This window comes from Sceloporus occidentalis, unplaced genomic scaffold, assembly GCF_023333645.1.
Source record: "Sceloporus occidentalis isolate IW3139 unplaced genomic scaffold, rSceOcc1.0.p SCAF_2, whole genome shotgun sequence".
Taxonomy (NCBI): Eukaryota; Metazoa; Chordata; class Lepidosauria; order Squamata; family Phrynosomatidae; genus Sceloporus; species Sceloporus occidentalis.
Window position 1 is genome coordinate 221,293,641 of NW_028316982.1, and position 22,855 is coordinate 221,316,495.

Consider the following 22,855-nt stretch of genomic DNA (forward strand, 5'->3'; position numbering starts at 1 on the left):
TGATGCTCCCTGACACATTCTTGTGTGTTTTGGTATTTATCCCCCCATCCTGCGATAACTATGCCAAACGTGACAATAAAAAGCTCACCAATGGCACTGACAAGAACTTTTTTTCCTTTTTTACTAGTGTCATTCACAATATTAGGTTCAGGGGGCAGATTTCTCAGAAACATATATTTAAAGTAACCTGTAGTTTGACCCTAAATGCTAGCAATTAACATCAACACACAAATGCCATGTCTAGCCTTCACACCAGAGACAAGCTTCTTTTCAAGAGAAATGCAAGTTTCAAGAACACAGAAGAACCATTACTGTGCAAAATATAATAATTCAGGGATCTCTTTGAATTATAGTATAATCACCCCACTAATTTTCCACTGAGTGAAGCCACCTGTGCCCCAGCAGACAAACTGAATAAAATAAGAGCTATTGATGGCCACAGGCCCCATTAGAACATAGCTCAGATCCAGAAGGCAGTTTGATGTTAATGAGAAACTAAGAGATATAAAGCCAAGAAGCACAACGTAACATGATTTATTCCTTCTGCTTTAAGTGGCTGCCAAGTAGAGTCAGCCCATGGCAAGTCTTCAATGCAGGAAAAGGAGAAAGATGTAGGAAATCCAGCAAACAGTAATGCTAAATCCTAATTCTCATTATCTTTTTGTTCCCCCTGACTCCCACTTATGGGCCCATGCTCCCCAAGATCTTGTTTACTGAGCCAAAGAAACTTGTTTCTCCTCTATTAATACTGCTTCTGAATTTGCTATGACATGAAGAAAATGGCATCTTAGATTATATAGGTTCTCTATCAACAAATTGAACCCTACCATGGGGCTTCTGCAGTTGTTTTTGCCATGCATTAGTCTAGGGAGCTGAGAAGCAAAAGACAACAGGGTTCCGTAAAACTTCAGTTCACGTTTCCTAACATGCATCAAATCCACTACAATGCTTTTCACATGGTTTTTCATTCTAATGCATAGACCTCAAGGCTGATCAGTCCAATAAGCAATGTTTTAGATGTGGTTGATGCTAAACACCTGTCATATTCAATAATCATCTCCTATAGACAAATAATAAGTGAAGTCCTTGAAAGACAGGTTGGGTTATAGAGTCTGCTATAAATATCTTCTTGCTTGGCTCAGTATTTGTAGGGATTCTTCTAGTTTTAAAACAACAACAAATGTTACTCATTTCTACAGTTAGTACAGCTGTTGGACTGTTTGTACCAGACTAAGTTTCACAATAGGTGTACATCATTCCACAATCATGTAAATCCACCCTTAGTCTTCTTTTGTTCCACATTGAATAAAAGCACAATTGTTTACTGGTTTCAAGCAGGTAAACAACTGTTCATACGGTAAAAGTCCTTTGAAATTACACCAACTTCCTAACATGGTTTTTCATCCTTCAAGAGATTCTCAATGCCAACTCAAACAACATTTTTTTACTTGGATCTTCAAGATGAGTAGTGAAAAGAAAATACCACATGGCTGTGTGAGAGAAGAATAGGTGGGAAAGGAAGATTTCCAGCTAATCAATGGCATCTAAAATTGACAAAGATCAACATGTCTGGCTTATCTGTTCTTGACAGGTGTGTCTGTTCTTGAAAGCTTGTGTCTTCATCTATTTATTTCCTGCTTCTTCCATTACTAAAACAATCAAACATACACATTGCTCTATACAGTAGCAGTCATAACTTGATCACCCCAAGTGTATTAGCAGTTTCACTTGCATTATCTGAAAGTAGCATGATGTTTCAAATAGTTTTCTTCCTCCAAGCAGAACAGCTTTTACTTCTGCCTTTTCTGCAGCTTTACATTAGAATCATCCCCAAGAAGCACATCTTTAAATAACAGCAAACAAAGACAAAATGATCAATTAAATGTCTACCACAAACTACAGGGGCACTAAGTGGCACAGAGAACCAGCAAATGCAGTTTTAAAATCCACTATATGCACCCCTCCCCCCCCCATACTTCATAGCCCTCAGAAAAACTAAAAATCCCATCTCCCACACAGTCCCCTGGGCCAGTCTGCTGCCAAATAAAAGCTGCAAAACCTAATGAGGGAATTAAACATTTATAACTTGATGAAAGAAGGTTTGGTGCCTCTTCTGAGAAAAAGAAATGCACTAACTCACTCATCTTTCAAAAGCACTTCTTGAGTGTATATTTCTAGTCAGTCACATATGCTTGATAAAGAAGATAGGTCACAATTACCAGATTTCGAATACGTATTTTTTCTGTTTATAACATTTGGATATATTATAAAACAAGCAGCATTTTCCTTGAAATGTCTTCTCTAGGTTAAAATGTCTAATGAGGTTCTGAGCATTTGTCTGAGCAGCCCAAATATACCTGGCTAGATAACTACAGAAGGTGGACACTCCAAAAGTTCTTTAATGTTAAATCTAATTCATTATGGAAACTTTAACTGTTTGCTGTTTAAGGTAAGAAAATATTATGGTAATGATAGTGATGATGGTGAACATTTATTTATAATGCCCTTTTGCCCTAGCTCCATCCCCAAAGGGATGACCCCCTTTTGGTGGTTATCTCGCTAGAGGTGGACCCAGCACTCATGCTGCCCCTTTTACAGGTCTCCCCTTTCAGAGTGAGAAGCAGGTGAAAGCCAATGCTAGTTCACCAGCTGCTGGCTCAGTATCAGCAGAGCCTGGAGCCTGTTCCTAGAGGTATGTAGTTGGTCTTTTCATATGCAGGAAGGCAGCAGTTCATAGATAAGAGAGGCCACAGCAAATGGATGATGGAATCAGCTACAGACCTCTCTTCTCTGGAGGAGGGGCAGTGGTGCTTCTTTTTCCTGGTGTGCTGACTCCCTCAGGCCACCCAGGCCTCTCCTTATCCCTTTTAAATAAGGGAGCAGATGATGACAATACTCACTAGACAAAGCAGCCTATTTAGCATATTCTCTATTTGGGACAATTTTCTCCGCAGATTTCTTGAAACTGCTTTAGGTAGTTGCTTGATTCACATATACATCCACTGATGGAAGCAGCTCCATCAGTTGAACTGGAATGGTGTAATTTCTCTCTCTCCCACTCATTTTCAGATATCCCCAAGATTTACTGAGGCCTGGAATCTCTTCAGATTTAGGGCAGATGGGGGGTAAAGGGGGGGGGGGGGGAACCTACCACTTCCAGTTTGACTGATGGGACTGCTTCCTTCAATAGAGGTAAACCACTGGAATCCAACCTTTGTAATAAAGTGATCCACATGCACCACTGTGAGCATGCACCAACACTGTCAGCTATGCAAGACCTCTCAGAAACCAAATATGGGTCCTCTGCCATACTCACTGACAAATTTCACTGATCAAGCTGATCACTAAAATCCACCTTCAAAGTAAACCGCCATCTTACTTAATCAGATGGACAAACTTTTTTTAAGAGGTAGAGTTTTCACTCTGTATCATCCTCCTTAGCAAAAAGTAGGAAGAAACACATTTGCTTATGACTTTTTAATGCATTCATCCTCTATTATATGCCACTCACATGAAGCACTGGATCTTTTTATAAGCCTTGTAACCAATCTGTATATTCAGAAGAGTAATAGCTTTCCGTAGCATCATTTATGTACTGAGTTTCAACAAGTACACAATGAATCTGATTGTAGGATCTTCCAAAAAACTACTATGGAATTTCCTTATTTCAAGAAATCCAAAGCTCAAGTTTAAAGGCTAATTCAGATGCTTTCTTAGCAGTAGTTTTTTGAGAAATACCTTTAACTTGCCTCCTTGTTAAAAATTAATTTCCAAACTGAAGACACATCAATCACAAGAAAACACAAATTCTTCAAAGATTAATCTTTGTGCCTGAAGAATTTGGAAGTTGCATTAATTAGCTTGGATAACCATTATTTTTTCACTCCCAATAATCTGGGTATATGTATAGTGACCAGAAATTAACATGATATTATTTTTAATTATCACCATCATCATTATTTTGTGACATGTTTCTTTTTAACTCATGCATTACTGTTATTACTTATTTTAAAATGTTTCTGCCAATCTGGAACTCCATTATAATTGAATTAATTAAAATGCTTGATCCAAGGCTTGGCACTCCCTACTCATTAGTTTTTCAGAGGTTCCTAAACCTGGTCATTTTTGGAGTGCTAATAAATGCAATATCCTAAAGAATTTCCTTATACTACTGTACTATTTTTCTGTAAAAGTGTTTCTTCTTCTTTAACTATTATCAAGCATCTTCATCTATCGCTGCCTCCATCCTTCACTTAGTCCAAAAACATTCTATTATTCAACACTTCTCGCTAACCCTGATCTCAGGGGCTTCCTTCTTTTTCTGCTTATATACTTGCACTTTTTTCTTTCCCACTCCCAAGTATTTAATTAAATCCAATTTGGATTTAAACTGAATTATTAAACACTTGGAAACAGCACTCTGCCCCCACAGTCACATTTGAATGGATGGGAACGTAAACCACTATTTTAACACCACTCTCCATGTTATCCATGTTCTCTTTATTACCTTGAATTTCTAGGCAACTGCTTTCTTCATTAAAACAGCCGTTTTCACTGAAAACTCCCTCTTAGCCTACTGTTTGCTCTCAGACCTAAGAACAATGTACTTGAAAAATCATAACTTGTCAAAAGACATCAAAAAATCTCAAAGACAATTTCAGCTTCAAGAATTAACTCTAAGGTTTGGTTTGTAAAATAATATAAAACATTACTAGTACGTAATGACTTGTTTGATGACAGTTAACTTCCAATAAAAAGCCATCAAAATAAATAAATAAAAGGAATAAACAATTGCCTGTCAAGAATTATATCAGGACCCTTTACAATCTTCAAATGCATAAAACCAGTAATAAATAAATGCATGTATGTGTGTGCATATACATATATGTATGCACACACAAGTATACACATATGTAGACACACACACAACCAAATTAAAAGGCTGGCAGAAAGAAAAGACTATATTGTACACAGCAATACAATCAGTCTGAGCAAAGACAGTTCCATAATTGCGATGCTGTGGACAAAAAGGCCCCCTTCTTCCTTGCTGTCTACTTCATTTCTGTCATCACTCAGAGAAGGCAGTACAGGAAGACTGATCTAAACATAGGCAGAATCATATAGGACCATGATGACGAACCTATGGCAATTTCACCTGGCACGAGTCAGAGAGGAGGCGGAACAGGCATGCATGCGCCTGTTGCTCCTTCTCCCTGCCATTTCCTCAACTTCAGCTGTCAGAAAATGGTGCTGGGGAGAAGGAGCCACAGGCACATGCTTCTGGCTCCTCCTCCCTGCCTTCCCCCAGGTTCCAGCTCCCAGAAATATAAATAAATGATATTATTATTATTATTATTATTATTATTATTATTATTATTATTATTATTATTATTATTATTCCAACTGCCTCTCTGAGACAGCTGGAAGCCAGGAAAAGGGTGCTATAGAGAAGGAACCACAGGCATGCACCTGTTCCTCCTCCTGAATGTTTCCCAGCCTTCAGCTGTCTCTCGGAGACAGCTGAGGCTGAGAAAAGGGCAGGGGGAGGAGGTGCGACTGGCATGCACCCATTGCTCCTCTGCAGGGACCTTTCTCAACCCCCATTTGCCTCTGGAGGGACAGCTGGGGGCAGGGAAAGCTCAGGGAGGAGGAGGAATGGGTGTGTGCCTATTCCTCCTCCTCCCCAGGGACCTCTCCTGGCTTCCAACTGTCTCTCAGAGAGGCTGGAGGCCAGGAGAAGGGCAGAGAGAAGAGGAGCAACCAGTGCATGCCAGTCCCCCCTGACCTTCCACGCCTTCTAGCTGTCGCTTAGAGACAGCTGGAGGCTGGGGAAAGGGGGGGGGGGAGAAGTCTTGCCATGGAAATCCCCCCCCCCCGAAGGGTGGAAGTCCCACCCCGGGCACCAGGTACTACCCGGTGCTGTAAAAATTTTAATTCAGGCACATAGCCCTGAAAAGGTTTGCCATCACTGATACAGGAGCTACTTCTTAAATCCTCAGGTCATTTAGAGCCTTAGAAGTAAGGACAGGTAATTTCAATATGGACCAGGGACTAACAGGCAACAGCTTAACTATTTTGAAACTGGCAATACACAATCCAAGCAATCTGCTTCTTTTAAATTTCTTGATGCTGTATTTATTTAACATATGGATTCATACTCCTACCTTGAAAAGAATTCCCAGGGTAACTATGATAGTTGTTTTATCCAACTGTAAATTGACCAGTAATACAACTGTTGCAAGGCAAACAGGAAAAATGACGAAATGTTCTGAGAGAAGCCCTTCAGTGTATCCTACATGAAACTTGCACTGATTTCTCATTGGGTTAGAACAGCGGTTCCCAACCTTTGTTGGGCCGCGACCCCCGTTGGAGGCGAAAGTCTCGCCCGTGGCCTCCCTGATTGGTTGGGAGGCCAGAAAGGGGCGGGACTTTCAGCAGCCTACAAACCCCAGTGGCCTTTGCGGCCGCAAGTCCCACCCCTTCATGGCCTCCCAACCAATCAGGGAGGCCACTGGCAAAGAAGGGGCGGGACTTCCAGCCGCAAAGGCCGCTGGGGCTTGCAGCCTCATCCCCATCCCTTCTCCTCGTGGGTGGGTTCCCTGGCACCCGCGGGAAGAAGGGGAAGAGGAGGAGGCAGCCCCGGCCCCTTCTCCTCGCAGGTGCCTGTGCCAGCGTAGTACCTGCAGGGAAAAGGGGAGGAGAAGGAAGCAGGGGGTAATCGCAACCTGGCGACCCTTGAGAAAGGGTCGAGCAATCCCCAAAGGGGTTGTGACCCCCAGGTTGGGAACCCCTGGGTTAGAAGATATTTGGCTTGAAACTTATCTATCTATTAACTCATACCAAGTATGTATGAACCGCGTTAAAGGATCAACCCCACACAAAACACCATAAAAGATGAAGTTTACAACCTTATAATTATTCACATCTGTCAGGTATGTAGTCACAAGAAAGAAAAACAATGTGAACCATATCAGGTTAAAATGATGGCTTTCCAAAGGCCTGTAGGACTATTTTAGCTTGTTCACATACCTATGAGTTTAGTAGCACCCTAACATACACTAATAGAATTGGAATGCCATCCAAGGCTGGGTTTTACACATTGGTTAGCTTTCAAAACCATGTTATCATGCTTTCCCTCATTTACCCTAATCCTGTTTGTTCTCCTTCATTCATTCCAATACCACAGTTTCATCTGCATCTTCTGACCTTACCCAATAATCAGATTATTACTGATCCAATCTAATTTCTCACAGTTCACTGTCATGTTACTCTGTTTGCCACCTAGATCTACACAAGATTTCTCCATACCAGAATAATAAAGAGCTTTTTTAAAAAGGCACCTTACCCACTAGTTTCATCTTGGCACTGTAGCTCCCAAAGTATCTTTCATCAGTGGTGGGTGTGTGACATTCATATTCACCAGCATCTCTGTCTTGAAGCTCTGTGATGTGCAATAGAGCCGAATCTCCTTGGACCCTTTCTACATAGATTTCTCCACTCCTGACACGCTGAGTGTAGATAGCATAAGGGAAGGATGGGTCCATGGTGCTGACAATCTGTACCTCCCTTTCTGGGGCAGATGGGAGGTATATGGACCATTGAAAATTCTGTTCTGATGGTCCTTGGTAGCCACTAACTTTGCACCAGATGGTGATGTGTGAATTTTCAGTACGGTACAGAGGGCCTTCTTGAACAGTAACTTGACGTTGTGCAAATGCAGAACCTGAAAAAGAAATTTAAAAATGTGTTAAGATATAGATTATTTATTAGAGGGGGGAATCCAATAAGTTAGTATTTAATATCCACGTAGGATCTTCAAATACACATTCCTCTCAAGTTTTTTCTAGACGGAAATGCATGCTCTACAAAAATATATGAAATAGGGTCTATTTAAAGGGGGAAATTAGCAGATTTCTGATGTCACAGCAGATTTGTGATCAAACACAAAACATGGAACCTCCTTCTAATACTCACATTATTAAATTGTTGTTTTCTCAACACAATATAATCATCTGCAGAAAAAAAATCAATAAAAGCATATCCAAGTACAGTGCGCCCATGTCGGAAGAAGCCTTGGCACGCCCTGGAAGTGGTAATGGTGTCTACTCCTATGGTGCGTGCACCACACTGAGGGCATAAACCCCATTATTTTTTAATGGGGCTTGAGCATACGCAGAATTCCCCTTACACGGGGGGGGAGGGGGGAGTGTCCAGAATGGATTCCTGCGTAAGGGAACAGACAAAAGTATAATGGATAATGGTTTCAGTCTCTTGTTTTCCACAGAGAAAAACCAAAAGATTAATATATGTAAAAAATGTAATTTCAGAAAGAAAAGTGCATGTAGATTTAACTGGGGAATAACCAATAAGCAGAAGACTTGGGATTCTTCCAGACAGTCTGCTTCTAGTGCTACCATATTGTCTTCTCTCCTTAATGGGCCTTCTCTGGTGTGAAAAAAGACAGAGAAAGCAAAGAAAAAACATGAGAGAACTACAAATGTTAGACTATGTTTGGATCCCCTGTAGAAATATATGAATAAGCAAGGGAAACTATTTGATAAAAGGCTTTTTGTAAGCCCTTTCCTTTGTGTATTCAAGTGCATTAATAGACTTACAAATATATGGTTATGTAAATCAGCCTAGCCTCTCCTTGGACTTATACATTCCTCTCCTCTCCTTGGGCAAGGCCCCATAATCACTCTTTTAACTCCCCCCCCCCAAAAAAAAAAGCCTGCAGAACCACACAAAAGTGAAAAATTTAGATGAAGATTAGCTGTGAAATTTGTGTTCTATGTGATTTATTGCACAGAAAACAAGAAAAAAAAATTGCACAAGGAAAAATTGGTTTCTACAGAAAAAACTGTTTTCTGCATAGGAAACTTCCTCTCTGCACAGAAAATGACATTTTACAAAACACTCAAATGGATTTTTCATACAAAATATGTCTAAAGGTTCTCATCAGGGTTTCCTGACACTTGAGGAACCCTTTTTTTTTTACCATTTCCTAAACATACTTCCTATCTCTCTAGTCAAACAACTATCATACCTCTCAGGAAATATCCAATTAGAACTGAAAGAAGATACATAGTCTACATTTCTTACAAGTTTACATTATAACATACTGTACATACAACTAGTAAGTCCCACCTAGACTAGACCCACTGAATCACATACTAAGGGTGTATCCACACTGCAGAATTAAAGCAATTTAATATGACTTTAACTGTCATGACTCTATCCTAAAGAATTCTGGGATTTGTTGTTTGGTAAGGCACTAGAGAACTCTGACTGACCAAGCTGAATACCTCACCAAACGACAAATCCCAGGATTCTGTAACACCCTAAATGTTACTATTTATGTAAATCAGATTGATTCAATGGGTCTGATCTAGCTGTGACTAGTAACTGGATATTAATGATGTATGGGGAAGGAACAACACACAGGCAACTACAATCACCCCTCCTAACTCGCGGATCTGAGATCCATGACCTCAAAAATCCATGGAGGGGCGACCTCCGCTATTTTAAATGGGGTGTGCGCCTGGTGTGCATGCATGGCAGTGTGCCCCATTCAAGCCTAAGGGGCTTGAATCTGTGCAAGCCTCCGTTTGTATGTGTCCAGAACGAATCCCCCGCAAAAACGGAGGGCCAACTGTATATTAGAATGCTCCATCTGTAGATTATTTGGAGCAGAAACTATTAGATTATTAGAACCTCATAAATAATTTTAATCCATCATTTAGCCTTTTAGCTGCGTAAACAAGATATTCCAGTGCAGTTTAACAAGATCTGAATTGGGATTTGGAACATATGGCTTCAAGACAGCACTGAACCACAAAACTTGTTATGTGACCTTGGGCTGTTTACTATTTCTCAACCTCACCTACATCACAAGAGTGTTGTTAATATAAAATAGGGAAGAAAACATTCCTGACTCTGCTTCCCACCTTCTCAATCTTCCCATCATAAAGCCTCTGCCAGATTTTAAACCGCTTTGCCACTGATCCATCACATGGAGGGGCAGCAGCAAAAGTGGGGAAGGGGGTGTATTAGTAGGGAAAGGCTTTAAATTCTAGCACTGGCTTCCTTGTGTGAAGGTGGGAAATTGAATGAGGCAGGGACTTAAATTTTAGCACTGGTTTAGTGATATGAGATTGGGGGAAAGCTTTATGTTCTGGCTGTGGCTTTATAGTGGGATTGACTTCAATGAGGGCAGGAGGCATCAGCTTGCCTGGGTGCCTCCGCTATTAACCTGGGGCTGCTTCTTAGCTTCGCCATCACAGGTTTTTAAAAAATAAGTGTTTCTTCATTTCAATCTGAGATTGCTCAAATCCACAGATACCAAGCCCATGGATTCCAAGGGCTTACTGTACAACATTGAGTGGGGGGCTCTGACATGCACAGGTGGATGTAAAGAGGGGAGCAGGGGGGGGGAGTTTGAAAACCACTGATTTATGCAGTTCGGAAATAGTTCCTTATTAACAAATTTACCTGTATGTCACAGCCTTTTGTTGCTCATTGCTGCCACCATATGTTTTTGTTAAAAAGAAAATCCATATAAAAGTGGTTTAATTGCTTGTTTGGGATAGAACCCCATGCTACCAGAATCTACCCAACCCTGTGTCATTAAAATAGACTGTTGAGTTCAATCCACAATCACACTCCATTCATTAATCTTTAAAATATTTTTAAATCCCCTTCAAGGTCCATGTGGATGCTGAGAATGGGACTTGTACACATGTCCACATCGCTCCATACTTTCAGCCCAAATCTCATCTGGATCTGTTCAACATGACATGCACATTCATATGAAGCTCTAAGTAAATTACTATTGTGGTGAGCTACTATACTGCAAAGAAATGATATTACATGGAAGAATCACATTCAGTGGCAATAGAAATTCACACATGCCTCAACTCAGAGAACATTCCCCAAGGCTATGAGAACATACAAGGTGACAGGCATGTCAGTTTCATTTCTAACAAATTGTTTAGGCAGCTCTTAATCTCCGTAGGACACTTGTAAAACCATGCAAAAGTGGAGAGTTGTGATGAAGATTACATATGAAGGTTCAGCTAATCAAGCAGATGAGCATCTAGGCTTTTTATCCAAACAACCACTCCTAGTTTTTTCAGTACTGGAGACATTCCAGATTCTTGGCAGACATACAATCTTATTCATGTCATCATTTTTCTAACAAGCTAATCTTGAAAGAGGATCCCTGCATTTTGAAAAGAGAACATGGAGAGTAATACATCTGTTAACAAATTTAGTGGATGGTAGAAGATTCTTCAAATGATTGCATATCCAAATGATGACTGCATATCCAAGCTTAAATGTTAAATTTGTATATCCTAAAATGTTTGCCAATATCAAAGATGGTGAACATACAATTGTTGAATTCTTTAGTCATAAAAAAGTTTCTACAATTCTTAAAAAAACAAACAAACAACAACAACAACAAAACAATTTGACAAAGTTACATTTATAGGGTCAGACTGAGATTTGAGCCAGTGGAACTACAGTTGGTTGTGTAATTTAAGTTTGATTAATTCTGCATCCAGTTCATTCTTTAACTGCTTGACTTGCATCTCACAACTCTTCCCCAGTTGCATTCATCTCCTTAGAGAGTGTGGTGTGGTGAAACTAATTTGAAATTTACTGAAACAAAAGGCTCAAATAAAAACAAAAGCAGAACAAAACTAATTAAAAGGAACTAAGCCCCATGATCCACTGCTGTCTGCATCAAAAGTAAGTAGTGTGCCCCGGGACATGAGATTTTAAGGAAAACTGCAAAACTGGCAGAGAAGCAGAGACAAATTATGAAGGCAGCTGCTATTTGCTTCACTGTCACGCTGGCAGTATAGGCAGCAACTTAAGCAATATAACTTTTGAGGGGGGGGCGCTATAGAAGCAAAGGGCCTGGGATTAAGAATATGTAAAGCGCTTTCCTTAGCTACTGAGTTAGTTAAAGCATACAGTTGGCCCTCCATAGCCACAGATTCTTTATCCATGAATTCAACCACCCACAGCTTGAAAATATTAAAGGAAGATATAAATTCCAAAAATTAAACCTTTATTTTGTTATTTTATATAAGGTATACCATTTAATACACTACTGTAGTGGATTTTGGGAGTCTAGGACCCAAACCCTAGAGGATATCAAAGGCCCTCTATACTATCAGAGCTTGAAAAAGTTATTTTTGGAGTTCAACTACCAGAATCCCCAAACGAGGGATAAAGAATCTTTTCCAAGTTCTGATCATGTCTCTGGCAAAGTTAGTCAGCCTTGTACTTGCTTGTTATTATAACACACACACACGCACACATTTTAAAATATAGATTTTGAGTTTAGTCTTTGTTATTATTTTTTTAAAAAAATATGAAAATAAACTGTTGAAAATGAGTACTTTGCCATCCATGGATTATTAGCTCAGCCATCCACTTCTGCATAACAAGTGACTCCAGATATGAGGTTTTCCCACCAGAAACCTTGGAATAGATCCAGGAGAGTGTGCTCTTACCAGCTAAAGTAAATGGTGAAAAATTGTTCAGCTTATCCATCAGACCATGCAACTAAACAGATGGAGTGCAATTCAACCTATTAGACTGAACAGAACACACTGCTGCTGAAAATTATATTTCCCCTCATTATAAAATAATGCGGTTTAAGGTGGAAGACAAGAGGCAAAAGTTAATAAATTTTTAGCTAATGGATACTGGAAAGGGAAACTAAAAGGCTACTTTGCTGCCTATTATGCTAGACTGGCTAATACCCCGAGTTCCCATTTACAAGAAATAAAGCCAATTTAATGCATGCTGAATTTGGATCTTTGCACTCAGGATTAATAGTGCATTATAACAGGTCACAATAAAGAAAAGGGGCCATATGGATAGATAAAAACAAGGAAATATTTGAAGTATATGTTTCCAAAGCAGTAAATGCATCTCACTGAGCAAAATACATAATTAAGGACAGAGATTCAAGACATTTTCCAAATCAAATCACTTTCGAGTTTTGAAGGCTGTTGTTTTTGTGCATGCTTGCACCTTTAAACAAGCCCCCTTTTAAGCTCTTCATCTCCACCAGAGAGAGGGGGAGAGTGCTCACAGAAAGAATGATCTTGAAAAGGCGGGGTTATAATTAAGGTGGCATCTGGCTAATATGTCAGTGACACAGCTGGCAACCAAATGCAAACCCTTGAACAACAAACTAACATTATCAAGACTGCTGTAAAAACGGAGCAGGCTGCCAAGCAGTATTACAGTATAATGGATGGGGGAAGAACAGAAACAGACTTGTGTAAGTGGTATTCAACAACAAAAGAGCAAACTCTACAAACATACAAGCTGATGAAAAACATATGCAAGCCTGTTTTACTGCAATAACAATTTCAGTCATGTTGTTTCTTATAAGGATGGGCAAACCAGAACCTTCTAGATGCTTTTATACCTCAGCTCTAATAATGCTTAGTATTGGCTATGCTATCTATGGCTGATAGAAACTGTGAGCCAAAAATCATGTTGTAGGTTATATTGCTTGCACCTCTGTGGGCCAACTGATATAAATTTAAAACAAAATCCTGTAAAGTATTCCATTAGTACATAACCATCTTAAGCTGTGCAAGGGCTAACTGCATGTCACACTTATAGTTACCAGGTCATATGGTATGTCACCATGTGAACTCTGCATGCATACCATATATAGTAGGATACTGCCAGGGCCATTTTAAACTTTATTGCTAGCTTTTTGGAGTGCATCTACATAACTGATTCCATTATCATTTGTGTGACCACATTTTAATTTCCACTAAAGATGCAAAAGGGGTGAAATAAAGCAGATGAGGACTTTCTACCAAAATCACACAGGACCCTACACAGATACTTTTGCAGAACCCATTTACCTTGGGGTTTCAACTGCATTGGAGGAGCAAGATAAATTTCTGAGAAGCATGTGGAGGCCTTGGGTTCATTTTAAATTAAATGTCTTACCTGTGTGTACACCACAGTTGACTTTAAACAAACACTTTAGACAAGGCTTGCAACAATGATAGCCCACCACAACCAAACATCGTAAAATAAACAGCTTTTGCTTCCAATAAGTCCAGCATGTGCCCCACTCACCAAGTGTCTGAAAATTGCCCACCACTAGTATAAACCTAAACAACATCAAACCCTTCCTGAACTGTGGGCATTTTCTTTTGATTTCTTCATCCCTACGAACTGCTATAAAATGCTGGGCAAAAAAAGTTCAGCCCAGATTTAATCAAGACACTTAGAATCTATTGTATTTTCCGTCAATCTCATCTTTTATTCATTTATTTCAAGGATTTCTATCACGCCTTTCTCCTACAATGGGATTCAAGGCAGGTCTTCTGGAAAAGTGTGAAGAGTATACATGACAAACCCTACTCAATCCATTTATCTTTTAAAACAAAAACAAAAACAAAAAAAAACAAAACAAAAAAAACCCCAAACAGACTCTTTGGTTACTTAAACTCTTTGAATAGATGCAAGCTACAGGAAAAGAGATTCCACCTCAACATTAGGAGGAACTTCCTGGGAGCAAGGGCTGTTCGACAGTCGAACACTCTTTCTCGGAGTGTAGTAGAGTCTCCTTCCTTGGAGGTCTTTAAACAGAGGCTGGATGGCCATCTGACAGTGATGTTTTGATTGTGATTTCCTGCATGGCAGGGGCTTGGATTGGATGGCCCTTGTGGTCTCTTCCAACTTTATGATTCTATATTTCTATTAAATAAGGGAAGCCTTTTCAGACCAAACATAAAATCATTACAGTACAGAAATATTTTTTATATCCTCTAGCTGAGAACAGAACTACAGAGGGCCCCTCGCACACCCCAGGAGAAGTAATGGGGCATGTGCCTATGGCATGTGTACACGCCACAACCTCCATTACTTCTAATGGGGCTCCAGCACACATGGATTTCCTCCTACACAGAGTGATCCGGAAGGGATCCCCGCATAAGGGGAGAGGGCACTGTATAAAGAATATTTTATTATATTTTAGGTATATGTTTAATGAGAAATACACTCATCTTATGGAAAGGAGCAAGCTCCTTGGTGTATTTTCCACTTACAGATTAGTTGCACCTGTTTTTGACAAGTGGAGAAGTTATTTTAAATTTTATGTTATATCCAATTCAAGCTACAGATTGGTCTATACATTTTCCAAATAAAAATATAGGAACTGAGACCATAGTATTTTTTAAATTTAAGAAGTAAGGGATGCCTACTCAGATTCCATCTGTGTGCCAATGACCACTAATGCAAAGAATGAACGGAAAGATTAGCTGATGTTTTGAAAGGTAATGCAAGAAACTATAACCCTATAGAAATTTCCAGGTCAAGTTCTTTGGGTTGCCCAAAGATCTACTGTGCTGTTACTCTCTGCCTTGCCTTGCCTCCAGATCAAGGTTAGCCTCAAACACAGAAGCTATATACGTACATTCCAGAAACTCCCTTAAAAATACAGATGGCTGAATCTGTGTCAGTTTCTGAAACTTTCAAAGATTTTGAAGCACAAATTTATTCTGTCCCATTTCAACACGAGTTTGTAAATTTATTTTACTGTTAAAAAGACTGCTTGGACATTTACATAATTTTGTATATACTTTTCTTAATACAGACATTTTCCCCAGTATGTATTTTAATGCAGTTTTCCCTCAATGCTGACCAGATAACTGCAGAATTCAAAGAACTGTGAAAAATAATTGTATTCCAGTTCACATATTAAGTCATGAAAAGCAATTACATTACTTGATATTAAAATGTGAGCCAAAAAATGTATCCCCCATGTCTCAGGAAACAGAAGAATTTGGGAAGAGGGAAGAGCAAAGCTCAGCAACAGATGGAAGAAAAATATAATACCATGGGAGGAGTCTGCACTTGGAGGCAAATCCTTGGAGGCAATATATCAACCAATCACTGGTGTTAACAAAACAGAGTAGAAATGTTCTGGCTTCTTAACAAATCTGCAACCTGGCACATACAAAAGGACTTAACACTTTTCATGTACCTGGAAGTATTATCTTCTTAAACCTGTAAGAACAGTTCTATGAATACTTCCTTCACTGCACTGAAGTCAAAAGAATCACACATGCTCTTCCATCTCCTGACCACCACGTCAGTTGAAAGACAGTCAAGAGGCACTTATAAAACTGTCTCCCCATGACAGGGAGTTCTCATTTTTCTGCACAGCGTATGTGGACAAAACAGTGTATTAACAAGCTCTAAACAGACCTTCCATTGCATGGGTGTTGGTCAGAAATGAGAGTGATCCATCTTCTTTATCACATTGAAGGCAGATTTGCTGTGTATCTCAGAAAATGTTTTAGAAAGTAATGGTAATACATCATGGTATGTGTTAGCATAGCTCTTGCTTTAAAAAAAAAAAAAGGTCTCCACTCTATTATTTTGTGCATCGACTTGACAGTAGATCCTGAACAAATCCTTTACAAGATCATCACACTGCCTTTGTATTTTCAAACAACAATCACTGTGTGCATACGCCAGCTTTTGTACAGTTCGGCTTAAGTTTTGACACCAAAGCTAAGGAGAGAACCACAGTTGCAGGAGTTGTACAATGAAGTGATTTCCCAATGAATGCCCAAGCTTTTCTTACTGAAAATAATTTGCATAACCCCCTTTGTTGGCATATTTATTGTGTAATGTGGCATTCCATATCTTCCTTTTGAAACCACTTCAGATCATCCTGTTCCTTGCTGTTAACTGTCATCAAGTTAACTTCAACTTATGTCAACCCTATAAACGACAGATTTTCAAGTCAATCTATCATCAACAGGCCTTGCAAATTCAGTGCTGTGACTTTGTTGATTGAATCACTCCATCTAGTATGCAGTCTTCCTCTTTCCTCCTGTGTTCTACGTTACCAAGCATTATTATTTTTTTTCCTAGTGAGTCATGTCTACTTGTGATACGTCCAAAGTATAATAGTCTCAGTTTAGACAACTTGGCTTTTAGGGAGAACTCAGACATGATTTTCTATAGGGTACATTGATTTGTCTTTTTAGCAATCCATGGTATCTGTAGAAGTCTTCTCCAGCACCACATTTCAAATCAGTTCATTCCTTGTTCCTGCTCCTGCCAACCCACAAGAATGCTTTTGTTTGGTTTTGCTTTGCTTTTTTAAAGTCAGGGCTAGTCTAGATGTTCTCAGAAGGAAAATGAGATAGGTGGTTTGAATCTATGAATGAGGATATTATACAGTGTGCCACTGTAAATCCAATATGGCCCTGGGTACCAAACCACATTTCCAGAAGCACCATATGTACAGTAGCTAGCACAATGCAACCTCCATTTGGAAAATTAACTGGAAATGGTTCCACTTTGCTCATTCAAGGCTTATTTATTGTTATTTATATAGTGTCACTGAGGCATATGGGATTTTACAGAATAGAAGAAGACAATTTCCTTCTCCATGTAGCTCCAAAGGAGGAGACTCCAAGAAACTTCAAAGAAGGAGACTCCAGCACTCACTGAGGCCGCACGTTACACTGTTGCACAGCCATTACTGTCAGAAAGCTTATCTTAATGTTTAGGTAGAATCTCTTTTCTTGTCACTTGAATCCACTGATCTGTGTCCTAATCTCTGGAGCAGAAGAAAATAAGTTTGCTCCATCTTCAATATGACATCCCTTCAAATATTTGATCACAGCTATCATCTCACCCCTTAACCTTCTCTTCTCCAGGCTAATTACCTATCTCCCTAAGTGGTTCCTCATAGGGCATGGTTTCCAGAGCTTTCACCGTATTGGCTGGCCCCATCTGGACATGCTCCAGCTTGTCCACATCCTTCTTGAACTGTGGTGACCAGGACTGGCTACAGTATTCCTGTTGAGGCCTGACCAAAGCAGAACAGAATGGTTATATCATTTCCCTCAAACTAGAAACAATATTCCTATTGATGCAGCCTAGAATTGCATTGGCTTTCTAAGCCATGTTCCATCTGGGGTCCACTAACATTCTTAGATTTCTTTTGCATGTACAGTGGACCCTTGTTATACGCTGGGTTTGGTTCCAAGATCCCCCCTAGGTAACAAAATCCGTGGATTCTCAAGTCCCATTAAATATAATGACATAGAAAAATGGTGTCTCTTATAAAAAAAAAATGGAAAATCAAGGTTTGATATTTGAAATTTATACTTTTTTTGAACATTTACAAACCATGGATACTTGAATCTGGTATAAAAAATCCATGTATAAGAACTGTACTGCTATCAAACCAAGAGTCATCTATCCTATATCTGTGTATTTCATTTTTACTACCCAAGTATCCTCTTGACATTCATTTTGTTAGTTTTGGCCCAGCTTTCTAATCTGTGAAGGTCATTTTGAATTCTGATCCTGTCCTTTGAGGTATTTTATTATGAACCCCTCCTAATTTAATGTCATCTGAAAATTTGATAAGCATGTCCTCTATTCTATCATCTAAGTAATTGATAAAGATGTTGGGCAGCACTGGGCTCAGGACCAAACCCTATGGCACCCCACTGGTCACATCTCTCCAAGATGAGGAGGAGCCATTGCTGAGTACCCTTTGAGTTCAATTGGTCAACCAATTACAAATCTACTTAACAGTCACATAGTCTGGCCCACATTTTACTAGCTTTTTTGCAAGAATATTGTGGAGGACCTTGTAAAAGGCCTTACTGAAATCAAGATATGCTACATCCTCAGCATTCCCATCATCCACCAAGTTTATGAGTCTCTCAAAAGAGAGATAAAAGTAGTCTGGCATGATTTGTTTTAAAGAAAACCATGCTATTACTAAACACAGCATTCCTTTCTAAGTGCTTACAGATTGTTTAATGATCTGCTCTGTATAACTGTTTTGTATTACAGTATAATTGTAACTGATCTTATAGTATATCCTCCATCATTTCACAAATGTAAATACATGTAGCCAAGTAACAGCAGAACATGGTCAAAGTGGCAAATGTTATTGCTGAGGAAGGACACACAATCTAGGAGAGGCTGCAGCAGTTTGCTTTTATTTGTGCCTACTGGGAAAGGAAAGTTTTCACAGCCTTCTGCCCTCTGCTGAATTAATTGAGTGCAAATAAAGTAATCTGATGAGAAAGAGATAATGTGAAGAGGAGAAAAAACTGGGATATTTTAAAGCATTTGAAAAAGTGGGACAACAGAGGATTCATGAGAACAGTTGGAAGACATATTACAGGCATCCCCAAGGAATAGCGGGTGATTTAGGCTATGGACCTTACTGCATTGCCCCTGGGGACGTGATGGGGGCATGATGAAAGGGAGCAGCATAAGAACAGAATGCTGCCGCCGCCGCCGCCAGAAGTTGCCATTGCATTCCGGATCCGTCCCAGAGGAGGTGATTTTCAGGAACTGTTTAGAAGCATTCTTGAAAATCGCCTCCTCTGGGATGGATCTGGAATGCAATGGGAAATAATGGCATTGGCGTTGACGTTCTACTGTGCGGCAGAATGAGTGATAGCACCCATTCTGTTCTCATTCTGCTCCCTTTCATACTGCTCCCATCATGTCCTCAGGGGCAATGCGGTAAGGTCCTATATTTCAGAGAAAGGAACTGGCAAAACCACCTCTGATGATTCATTGCATAAGAACACCCTCAGAAATTCATTGAATCATCATGTCACCTGAAATGTGAGACAGGTGACAACCATAAGTAAACAGGTAACTTGGAGGCACATACACACATATACCTTCCCAAAGCTGGTTCTGCACTTTGTAGCCCTGGATGCCTGCCACTCTCACTCTAACCCAAGGTCCCGCTTCAGAATACCTCCTTGGATTTGGAGTGACTGGGAAGATTTTCATACCAGCTCTTAAGTGCTGGTAAATCACCTCTCAAACGTTGAGGAAGCACACATATTGAAAGCCTGGCACACTTCCTCTTCATCAGGGAATCGTCGGCTCCCTCTAGCTAGGGTTGCCATAAGTCAGGACCTCCAAACCGGGACAAATGTAGGGCAAATGTAGGACAACCTTTTCAAATGTAGGGCACATTTTATAAAAATGGAGGACATGTGGAAAAAATTGATGCTTTTTAAAAATGTTAATATAAATGCATGTTTCTTAGGCATGATCAAAATGGAGGACATTTGGGCATTATTCCTAGTCAGATGGCAGAAATGGACTTCCTTTTCTGCCCAAACCACCCCCCTCCATTCCAAAACACACACAACAGCACATTTGGGCACTTCCCGTGGCTTTACTTAACATGGCCTCTTGCATAGTTCAGAGGCTTATTCCATAATCAAACCCCTTGAGTTTAACACTTAGCATGGTTTAACATGGCTATGCATATTGAACATGTCAAGGTGGTTTCACAAGAAGTGGATTTGCCGTTTCAGGTTTCTTGCACCAACTCTACTTCTCAGAAGTGTGTACTTAGTCAAGGGACTTTGATTTTTTTTCACTGCACATGAGTTTGTAAAAATCAGAGCAGCTAACATTGGCCATGCCTGAGAGGCTTGCTGATATCAATATCACCATCACCATCATCACCATCATTGTCACAACAAGGGAGACTTGTTAGCATTAAAAGCACAAAAAATACACCAAAACCACACTTTGGAAGGTGACACTCTCTCAACTTCAGAAGCTGACTCAAATCACATCATCACCACACTATCCTTGTCGAAGCAAGGGACAATTGTTAGCATTAAAAGCATCAAAAATACACAGAAAAGGCACTTTAAAATGCACTTTAAAAATACAGTTTAAAAAATACACCTTAAAAATGCACTTTAAAAATACAGTTTAAAAATACACCTTAAAAATGCACTTTAAAAATACAGCTTTAAAATGCACTTTAAAATACAGTTTTAAAAATACAGCTTAAAATGCACTTTAAAAATACAGTTTAAAAATACAGCTTAAAATGCACTTTAAAAATACAGTTTAAAAAACACATACAGTACTTCCTCCTCCTCCTCCTCCTCCTCCTCCCTGGCACCAAAAAAGGGCAAAGGAAATGGCCCTTTCCTTTCCCCTCTGGCTGCAGCCCAGCCCAACAGAGGAGGAACTCCTCCTCCTGAGTCTGGCTGGCCAATGGGGGCAGACTGGGGCTGGAACAGCCCCGCCCCCTGCCAGCCCTCACAGGCTCAGGCCTGGAGGACCCAGCCTGAGGAGGAGGAAGTCCTCCTCATTAGCCCTGCGCGCAGCTCTGCAAGGGCCAGCAAAGGCAAGGAGGAAACCGTGCAGGGACGCCCCCTAGTGGTCAAAACCCGGGATTGTCCCGCCCCCAGCCGGCTTATGGCAACCCTACCTCTAGCATCATTGAATTGTTCCAGGAAAGGGAATTTCCTCTGAATGGAAACTTTGTGTTCAGCAGAAATTCCCTCTCCCCAAACAATTCAGTGATGCTGGAGGGGAGCTGACAATTCCCTGATATTGAGGAACTGTGCCCGGCTTTCCACACACACACTTTTTCAATGTTTGAGAGGTGATTGCCCTGGTCCCTAGCTTGTTGAACAAGTGGAGGATGCCATATAAGATGGCCTTTTTTGTTGTTATTGTCTCCTAATGGGACAAAATTTATTTATTTATTTATTTATTTATTTTATAACCTGCAATTTTGCCATATAGGATTTCATACTTTCAGGTCAGAGAAGCAAAGGCATCTTTAAGACCGAGAAGGATCGTTTGTGTACTGGAGATACATTTAGCCCTTGGTATCGACTGGGATTTTGTTCCACCGCAACCCATGGATACTAAAATCCATGGATGCTCAAGTCCCATTCTATAAAATGGTTTAGTAAAATGGAGTCCCACATATAAAAGGGCAAAATCAAGGTTTGCTTTTTTGGATTCTTTTTCTTAAATATTTTCCAGGAATCTGTGGATGGAGAATTCATGAATATGGAAGGTTGATGGTAATATCTGTTCTATCGCACTGCTACAGAAGACAGAATTACAGAAGTACTCAAATATTACAGGAAAAGACACCACATCAGCCCATGAGTCTAGCTCCAGAAACTCCTCATCTTGTAAATAATAAATAAATAAAAGTTTTATTTTTATACCGCCCTTCTTACAATCAGGGCGGTGTACAACAATAAAAATACATTCACATAATCAAAAGGAAAGAATTATAATTAAAACACATTAAAAACAGTTCTGGCCAGCTTGCCAGTGCTATCAGAGGGGGGGAAGGCTAATTGGAGCCTGTATCCGGGAATGCTTTTCTGAACAAGAAGGTTTTTACTCCCTTCTTGAACTGGGCCAGGGAGGTGGCCGAGCGGAGCTTTCCGGGCAGCGAATTCCAGAGGGTTGGGGCCGAGGTGGTAAAGGTCCTCCTAGAGGTAGAGGCCAATCTTGCCCCTGGGACCCTCAATAGTTGCTGCCCAGATGTTCTGAGTGTGCGGGGCGGATTATATGGGGAGAGGCAGTCCTCTAGGTATCCTGGGCCCAAGCCATTTAGGGCTTTATAGGTTATAACCAACACCTTGTATTGCGCCCGGAAATGAATAGGCAGCCAGTGCAGATCTTTCAGCACTGGTGTTATATGACTGGCCCTGGGTGTGCCAGTGACCAGTCTGGCTGCCATATTCTGTACCAATTGTAGCTTCCGGGTTTGGTACAAGGGTTGCCCCATGTAGAGCACATTGCAGAAATCCAATCGAGAGGTTACCAGAGCATGTACCACTGTTTCAAGGTCCCTCTGGCCCAGGTAGGGACGCAGCTGGCGGATCAGCCGAAGCTGATAGCAGGTGCTCCTGACCGTCGCGTCCACCTGAGATTTAAGGTGGAGCGACGAGTCGAGGAGCACCCCCAGACTGCGTACTGAGTCCTTCACGGGAAATGTGATCCCGTTCAGGACAGG

General features: G+C 40.3%; 1 protein-coding gene across 5 annotated transcripts in view; it reads right to left on the reverse strand.

Moving 5' to 3' along the window:
- The window catches only part of LOC149319712 (immunoglobulin superfamily member 3-like), a 187,546-nt gene that overhangs the window by 141,055 nt on the left and 23,636 nt on the right, over positions 1-22,855 (reverse strand). For all 5 annotated transcript variants that reach the window (XM_089512236.1, XM_089512233.1, XM_089512234.1 and 2 more), the window contains exon 3: positions 7,346-7,723. In XM_089512236.1, coding sequence (XP_089368362.1) covers positions 7,346-7,723 — 378 coding nt within the window. The remainder of the gene's footprint in view (positions 1-7,345; positions 7,724-22,855) is intronic.